Source organism: Halichoeres trimaculatus, unplaced genomic scaffold (genome assembly GCF_033239565.1).
Source record: "Halichoeres trimaculatus isolate MK-OKI-2021-1 unplaced genomic scaffold, fHalTri1.1 fHalTri1_scaffold_1, whole genome shotgun sequence".
Taxonomy (NCBI): Eukaryota; Metazoa; Chordata; class Actinopteri; order Labriformes; family Labridae; genus Halichoeres; species Halichoeres trimaculatus.
In genome coordinates, this window is record NW_027437179.1 from 28,338,022 (window position 1) to 28,347,035 (window position 9,014).

General features: G+C 42.7%; 1 protein-coding gene across 4 annotated transcripts; it reads right to left on the reverse strand.

Annotated features, from left to right (window-relative positions):
• Positions 1–348: 348 nt before the first annotated feature.
• On the reverse strand, positions 349–8,479 carry brpf3a (bromodomain and PHD finger containing, 3a). 4 transcript variants are annotated; one of them, XM_074697306.1, is made up of 13 exons: positions 8,135–8,479; positions 5,544–7,073; positions 5,159–5,315; positions 4,091–4,222; positions 3,800–3,928; positions 3,398–3,710; positions 2,975–3,301; positions 2,159–2,713; positions 2,000–2,069; positions 1,760–1,821; positions 1,461–1,534; positions 1,202–1,356; positions 349–1,105 (listed from the first exon to the last, which is right to left on the reverse strand). In XM_074697306.1, exons 2-13 carry the CDS (start codon positions 7,052–7,054, stop codon positions 922–924), a joined length of 3,669 nt encoding a protein of 1,222 aa, XP_074553407.1. In that variant the 5' UTR covers positions 7,055–7,073; positions 8,135–8,479; the 3' UTR covers positions 349–921. The 4 variants fall into 4 exon arrangements, with proteins under 4 accessions (XP_074553407.1, XP_074553327.1, XP_074553249.1 ...); XM_074697226.1 differs by having other exon boundaries at positions 1,461–1,558; XM_074697148.1 differs by having other exon boundaries at positions 1,733–1,821.
• Positions 8,480–9,014: the final 535 nt, after the last annotated feature.

A 9,014-nucleotide genomic window follows, 5' to 3' on the forward strand; every position in this document is an offset into this window, starting at 1 on the left:
TAACAAACCAAGTAGCTGCACCGCAGGCTCCAACATTCTGTTATCAAAATACAGTTTCACAATATGGAAATATAAGCAAAGACCTCTGAAGTCCCACTGATAACACATCGTAGCTGGACTCAAAGATGTGGTTTTGGCATTTCAATCCAAATATATCTTTTACACTTATTCCTCCTGCTGTAAGACTCCACACCTTACCTGCTACATTTCATTCTTAAAATGATTTTATTACTAGAAAATCAAAAGTCGCAATAAAAAGGTTTTCCATCAACATGCTGAAAATTTTTATAGATTTATCAAATTGCTTTTTTGTTTGTTTTATGTTTTTGTTTTTTTGGTCGAGTGAGAGTCGGAAAATAATGAACAATGTTTCAGAAGCCTACTTAAAGAGCCAATCAATTAATCTTTGCAGTTCTTCTGTAAAATCTATTTAGGGGAAATATTTATGTTGTGTTTAGGAGTTTTTTTTTCCAACATTAATATATTATTAATCATTCACAGGGTCCAGATATGATGAGAGCAATAAGTGGGACTTCCACATTTTTTCAAACACAGTGACATTTCAAAGGCAACTACAATCTAAATATATTCTTAGTCAAGACAATCCCTTTGACAGTTAAATATTTACACATTCTTTCAAGTCCTGACTAACTTTGGCCTTAAATAAAATCTTTATAAGAACACATAGCAACAGTGGTTGTGTAAAACTTTTTTTAAAAATTACAGGAATAAATGATCAAATTCATCTAGGAAAATGTCATCGAGCATGTTCTCTCTAAACTTTAAAAATCAGATTTACAGTTTAATGCAGAAAACTTTTGAAAATGAAATCCTACCCCCCTCGTTGATATCAAGGATGAAGCTTTTATACACGTAACCAGGCAGCTTGTTTTAAGATAATGAAATCCTGAACTTAAAAGTCTATATAAAATTAGAGGGAGTGAAGTTAAGATTTCCTCTCACATGGTTTAAATGCACCATTGCCCGGTCGTATGCAGTGTGTACAGACTTTCGAACGCTTGGTTTCTTGCCCTCCATTAGACGCAGTTTGTCCACAGTGTCGTCCCTTCCCATCGGCAGCAGTTTATTCCGAGGAAGCCACTGCCTGAAAACCAAGAGGGACATTTTCTCAGTGACCAACACTGCTCCACATTGTTTCAAAAATCAGTCTGAGGTTTGCGCCAGCTTGTGTGAATCTTACCAAGTTCTTTTGGTGTCAAAGAAGAGCACCAGGAAGAGCTTTTTGGCTCCTTCCGTTCCTCTCCACTCGCCCAGTTTGAGCACCTCCACAGGAGGCACTGGAATGGGGATGCCATTGTGAAGGAGCCCTTCCTGGGGCATGTCTGGGTCAACGATCTGAAACAATGAACTATGTCAGTCAAAGCTGCCTCAGTTATCATTTCCTTCTAAGGGATGTGATGAGCCATAGAAAAACAAGAGTGTTAAAAAAACATCCTTACCATAGCTGGATATGATGGGTATCCTCTGCTTTTGGCCCAAACAAGGTCCAGAGGTGCTAACTCGGTCTCTCTATCTAAAGACAGAAGTGTAGACGCTCCTGTGAACAGGACATTCCAATATGTCCAATTAAACTGTGTTTGTGAGAAACCTTGAGCCCAAACAGGATTTAATGCTACTGCATTGATTAACCTTGCACCATGCGCCTGCACACTCACAACAAACACACTGGAGACAGGGTACAGAATTTATAATGCCTCCCCGTGATACACACCAGACCCAGAGATGTCCCCGTTCTCACTTTTTGGAGCTTTAGCCAGTGCAGGTTTACCACGACTCCGTTTAGGGGGTGAAACACTGCAGCTGTGAACAAGAGGAGAAAAAAAAACAAAATTTGGGGATGTTTTTAAATATTAAGAACAATAATCCTCTACATTTATTCATTGTAATTTCATTTAGTCTTTGTAACAACAATTGAAATATAAAACGCTTTCCAAAATACCTCTTAGAAAATGTATCAGTAAACTAAAGCCTCGCTTACTTTAGTTTTTGATCATCATCATCATCGTCATCATCCTGGTCTGTAAGGGTGTGTTTTCCATTCGTCAGGCCTAGCAAAAACAGACAAAGAAAACAAATAGAGACAACAATATCTCTCTTGAAATTCTCTCTGTAGTAAAGTTGTGTATTCTGTCTCGACCTTCTTCTCTGGGCGGTGTGGGGAGTTTTTCTGCCTCACTTTCTGAGCTGGGACCTCGAGACCTCAGGTGATGTGAGGATGGAGAGGGAGGAGTTGGAGAAGCATTGGGAGTAGGGGGTAAAGTGGTGATGTTTATCGCACTGGGCGACTTTGGGCTTGCTGGGGTGCTATCCAACCCGTTTGTTTTCTCCTCTGGCGTTTTCCCGTTCTGTTGTGGCGTGGATTTGCTTTTCCCCATTCGTACCCCATTTTTAGCTTTCTTAAACAGAACCGACGTGCGACGGCCGACTCCAACCAAAGGCAGAGTCGGGGGTGATCCCAAAGGGGTAACTTCGTGAACAGCCTCTGGTTGCAGCGATGGCGTTTCACCAACTTCAGCCTCATCTTCACCCTGGCTTTTGCTTCCATTACGAGATGACCGCTGCCGTTTGTAGGAGCGTCCGGGTGATCTTCTTCCTCCGGTTATGATGCCAAGGACAGGAGGTTCCAGAGGAGCATCTCCAGGGAGCGGTGATGATATTGGACAGGTTAGTTCAAGCACAGGTGGAGAGTCATCTGGATCAAAGGAAAAATCAGTCATGTTATGATTTCCTCTCTGATCACAAACAGCTGAAATAGGAAATCATGACCTGATTAAAAATGTGGCTTGTCTCTGTTTCAAACAGTTAATTTAATGTGTATGATTATGGATGGTTGTAAACAAACCTACTGTGACCTGATCATTTTCATTCATGAATGCAGAGTGATCCTTATAAATAATTTAGCTTCTTTTGATTCCAAAGGACTTAATTAATGCTATCACTCAAACATTTTTACCTGTCCTAGAGTTGGACATTGGTCCATTATCAAGAGTGGTTGTTTTCCTCTTTTTCTTTTCTTTCTCCTCCTCCTTTTCCTCTTCTTGGTCCTCTTCCTCTTTTACCTCCTCCTCCTTGTCGTTACCGTTCACAGACTGTGAGTTCTGCTTCTGCTGGTTCATCTTCTGTCTGAGAGTGTTGATCTCTCGGCGCAGCAGTCTGATGCGTTTTGTTCGACCACCGCTGGTACGCATGGACGTGACCACGTCCAGTTTATCTAGCAAGGCCTTCAGCTGCTCATCTGTGCTCAGATGTAATCTGTTCTCTGGGTCCAAGAGAGAATCGACTGTAAAAAAAAAAAAAGGAGCAAAATCAAAACAACAGATTAACAGATTGTGCATGAGGGATTTGGTTAATAAAAAAATTTAAACCTCATACTGACCATCGTCCCATGTGCAATGGTAAAAGCCATGTTTGTTCAGAGTCTCTGGGAGATGCATCCCAGTATTTGGGTCCAGACCAATATTTTGGGACTGCCTGTGGCTGTGACGGAGGACAGCTCCACCCACTTCCCGCATTTGTAAAGCTGCCTTATGAAACATAGTGTCCTTGGAGTTGTACTTGAGGCAGTTGGAGATCATGAGGTCAAAGTCTTTCTCAAGGTCTACGATGGAGCAGTAGGCATGTCCCTCCAGTTTGGTGCGCATGGTGGAGAAGTCCATGGGTTGAGAAATAAACTCCAGGTAGTCTGGGACCTTAGTGAGTCAAAACAAAATAACTGTCAGTCGAGTCTACATGACGCCATCATTTTAAATTTCACTAGATGGTTTGATACTGCACCAACCTCTGATAGATTGACAGGCTCAGAGAAGATTTTCGCAGTGTCCTTCTCTTGAAGTTGGTCTAAAGTGGTTCGCAATAGCACCAACGCAGGAGTCAGCTTCAGTTCAAGAGCAGCCTGCTGAATTTTCATCTGAGGAGTGATGAGGTAAAAACACATGGAGAGGAGAGGGTGCATAAGGTCAGTCTCTAACATCTGAATGACTAACGACTGATGGCAATGCTGATATGAGTCTGTATTAGTCAGCAAATCACCAGAGCTTGTGTTACATCTCACACTTTGAGTTAAACCCACCTGTTCTCTCTTTAGCCGCTCTCTCTTACGGATCAGTTCCACCAAAAGTCTCGCTCTTTCTAGATCTTGCCTCAACTTTTGCCAGTACCGTAGCTCCTCTCTTGCAGCACACAGTTTCTCATCAGGCTCCCTCTGAAAAAAAGGCACAAGAGTAAACGTAAAACAGAATGATGACCAAATCTAAGCTGGTATTGAAATTTGAAAGATCGGCATCAACTACCAAACTTTAACCACAAATACGCCTTTCAAAAAACCCAACTGCTATGCGTGAAACTAAAAAGGTAAAGGGAACAGATCTGAAAACTCTTGTATCGTAAGAATGAATAATGACTTGGTGAACGGTTCTCAGTGGACACATTTAAGCAGATCTTGAATGATGTGGAAGCAGATGCATCCGTCTGCAGGTGTTTGTCTACTATATCTAGTGATGCTTTGAATCCTGGAGGTTGTTGTCTTGGCCTGGACATTCTTGGAAAAAAGATTTTAAATTTCAATGAGCCTCTTCTTGCTCAAAGAAATCTTAAATAATATCAATAATTAAATTTAAAAATGAAATTAATGCTCAAACTCTACACTACACTGAGGTTCATAGTGAGGATGCTGTGTTGTATGAAGCCTTTCATCTGCATTAGCTTAGCTAAGTGTGATGTTGTGCCAGACAAGTGTGATGTCTGGCCTTATGTTTGGATTCATGTATCAGAGTATAAACATGGTGTGGTCTGATTCCGGGGACTTTGTGGTCTCTGCAATAAACAGACTTTACTGGTCCAGAATAGGCCTGATACTTTACTGATTTTATGATTTTAGAACTGTTGCTGCAGATATGAAGTCTAAACCAATGTGGAAACCAGCTTTAAGAAAGCCACATTCAAGAAGAATGGGAAACCACAGACGCTTAGCTTGCAGTCATGGGTTAAAAAAGTGCTAACATTTATAATTTTCAGTCATGATAAAACATTGGCACTGTTTAATGGAAAAACTGAAGCAGTCACTTCACTTTTTCAGAGAAAGTGTTTTACTGGTGTTTATGTTCATTTTAACACAGACACTGTGCTTCATTCCTCTCACCTGCTCTGCCGTCTTGTTGGCTTGCAGATGAGAATGAAGCCGCCGTATTAAAGGCATCCCATTTCTTGACTGTCTTTTCAGTAACCAGTAGTTATGAAGCCTCTGCATGAACTGATTCTTCCTCTGGACTTCCACTCCTGTGCAGATCTTGTTCAGCCTGTGGAAATATAACAGTCACGCATTGAAAAAGATTACATTAAGACCACTGAAAAAACAGTACATTTAAAATAAAATATATCCTTAAGTTCTGACAGCTAAATTAATGCAGAATGTAATGAGAAAAGTGTGTTTTAGGTCCCTGAAGGAATACATGTTGGCAGAATACTTAAGTGACATCACCAGGTGTGCTATGTATGTAAATTCCAACTGTATGCAAATGTCACACCTGTGGGAAGGGATCTGAGGCACAAGCAGCACAGGCACATTAGAGCGGCGTGTTGACCCACGAGACCCCTTCGTGTTCTTCTTCTTCTGGCCCTTGGTAGCCTTCTTATTCTGTGGTGAAGGGGGACTTTGTGTGTAAGACCTCTGACCTCGGTTCCCCCTGCCCCCCACCAGTCTCCCTTCAACAGACTCATCTCCAGACCCGTCCCTTCCCCGTGACCCCACTGGAGAATGGTGCTCACAGAAAGCAGTCTTTTTTACAGAGAAGGTGGTCCCATTAACACCCGTCTCCCGCACTGGGTCAATCTTCATAAAGAGACCTGCCTTTTGGGCGCAGGTGACATGAAAGGCCCTGTAACAGTTGGCTTTGTGGCACTGGATAGACGCCCCCCTTCCTTTCTGCTTGCACAAGTAGCAGGTGAGCTTCCAGCGAGCAGGAGGGATGTTTTTGACCCCTTCGACGGGTTCCAAAAAAACTGTATTGGCAAAGCAAACCTCAGGAATCCATATGGCACAGACAACATGAGCCCAACGTCCATCACTTGTCTGTTTAAAGGCACCTCCTCTGTTGGGACAGAGCACGCAGTCTACAGGGCGAGAGGGGGACTGCAGGCAGCAGCGGCACAGCCACTGACCCTCAGGTACATAGGGCACGCCATAACACTCTTGATGGACTGCTAGATTGCAGATGTCGCAAAACAGGATGACATTGCTGTTTAGACACTCATCGTCCAGGCAGACGCAGCAGAAAGCGTCCTCGTCCACCGCACTCTGCGACAAAGCCTGGCTGCGAGACTCCAGAATGGATTCTCGCTCCAAGCGGTCAATCAGCAGTTCAAAAGTGTCCGCAGAAACTGAGGCGTGACCGTCACACACTCGCTTTTGGTTTACCATCTCTAGCCATGCCAAGTCCTCCTCATCCATGTCATACTCAGCCACACTATCCTGTTCCTCCAGGGACTTTTCTATGTAACGATAGTAGGCTGATGGAAGAGGAGGCGCCTCTGAGGGGGATTCTGAAGACAGCAGGCGAAAGGTGGGCTCAGGTAGTGGGCTTTGGTGGGATGGATGCTGAAAAGAATTTGTAGATCCTGTGTTGTGGTGTGATCCAGACCGTTGATTCTGCTGAGACGTATTTTTACCACTCCTCCTGCTTTTGCTGTTTGATGGTTTCCTCCACGATTTGCTTTTACTCTGGGTTTGTTCACTGTTCTCTTTGTTGCTGTTACACTCAACAATGTCTTGTGCCATCATCTCATCCTCTGTGATAACTGGCAGAGGATCCGTGATGTTAATCCGATGGAGCCTTCCCTCAAGGTCCACTTCCACAATTTTTTGTGCCTGAGCGTAGGTCAGAGTCTCCCTGGAGGGAGAAAGCTGCAGTCTGTAGGGCGAGGGGGGCCGCAGCTGGCCAGACAATCCCCTGCCCCTTCCTCTCCCTCGTCCTCGACCCCTACCCATGTTGAGTCTGTTTTCACCCGTCTCACATTCCCGCCTCCTCCCCTTTCGCATCGGAGTTTACACCTGCCTCCTAATATGCAGAGAGAGAAAACAGCACAGTTTAATTCAGGGGTTCAGGTTTGTTAGTCAACAAATTGGATTTTAGTTTAACTGTAAAGCAAAAATTAACTATGTTTTGTCAACTACTGCAAATATTGTTTGTACCCATCATCAGGTTATGTGAGGTGTGAGTGCCCTGGTGGTTCATTATATCACTAAATAATGAATCTCCTTACTCATGGTAGCATCATTTCTTGATAAGACAGGTGCAAAGAGGAAGACACAACCCAATTATGATTGTTACAATAGTAACAATAAACTAATGTGTGCTAATGTTTAGCACAAAAAATGTCTATTTACAAACTTGGTAACCAAAATCCACCACTAATGAATGCCATGTTACCCTGGTAATTAATGTTCCCTTATTGTGACCAATATTTAAAAAATCATTTCACTCAAGGAAGGATTTGTTGAACTTGATTTTAAAATTCTGAGCCTATAAAACTACCAAACAGAAGAAGTCAGCTCTGTTTCTGTTAGGATTAAAAAACAGCATGTTACCTCAAGTACTCTTCCTGCACAAACACAAATACAGTGCAGTTGTCCTGCTTGCATGTATGAACCCTGAGCTGTCCCCCAATTGGATCAATTCAGAGCATGTTACTTTGCTTAGTTTCTTTCCAACCAATGAAAATCCAGTGTCCTGTATCTCCCTCCCTTGTTGCTGTGTGTAGTTAGGTTGAGAAGCGCTAAATACCAACCCGAGTATCTAACATCTGTCAGCCATTTTAAGCGCACAACAGCACAGACAACATTTGTACTGCAAGTTGATTAGCAGCCCAATTATACATGCCAACAGCAACCTGAAAGCAGACGCACTGTACGCACCGTATCTATATGCATAATTATACTGCATGAATATATAAGAAAACCACACTAAAATGTGCAACGTCTCGGGTTTGCATTGTACTCCAGACCCCTGCAAAAAGATGTGGTAACGTTTCTCGGTCGGACAGGACACAGAAGTCGTGTAACACAACAGCAGGTTTTCCAACTAAAAATTTAAATAGTAAACATGACAGAGAGGTTTACCTTGTTAATTCGTCCTCTGCAATGTGAGTGCCAATCGGAATAACTGCTCCTAGCTAAATGTCAGCTAGTGACAGACTACAACCAAGGCGGACATGCTAGCCGTTAGCTTAGCTAGCCGGTAATTTCTGGAGCGACAGCGTCATCTTCACCACTTATATTCATCGCCGTGACAGCGGTTGGGCACATAAACTCGACCCGGTTCCATCCGTGTGGTTTAAACCTTTCAAATGATGCAATTACCAAACACGGGAATAGCCAAATCTTCAAGATATCAATTTAATGTTCCTTGGATGAGGCTAAATATTCAGTCAAGATGGCTTGAAAAATACGCCCCTTTGGAAAAAAGCACCTCAGCCAATTGTAGGTCCCCGCTTCACCTCGCATCTCAGGCGCGTTGGGCTCTGATTGGTTAGAGCGATAAATCGTTTGCATCAGTCTAGAAACGGGACGGAGGACATACAGAAGCGATTAGAAAAACAACGATAACATATATTGCGCGCCTTGTGGCCTCGTCTCCATATACCACAGACCTCCCAGTATATTGTACCTGTTATACACCTGTTCTTTCTAGATGTTAAATGGAGATGTATGTGCATGAAATCAAAGCCTTGTAATGACCAGATACCACTCAAAAACGTATTCGATTTTACGACTACAAGCAACACAATTCACAAGTACCATTGATCCAAAAGATACATTTCTCTGATTTTGTGTTTTTTGTGTTTAGTTCTGATGAATTTTCAGGGCCGCACAAACTTTAAGCCAATCATCTACTTTTGCTTCCCTTTTCCCTCCAAACAGTGATCACTTTAAAGGTGACTTGTGTTCTAAAGAGGCCTAAACTCTCCAAAGAAAATTAATGTAACATTCAATTTTGGAA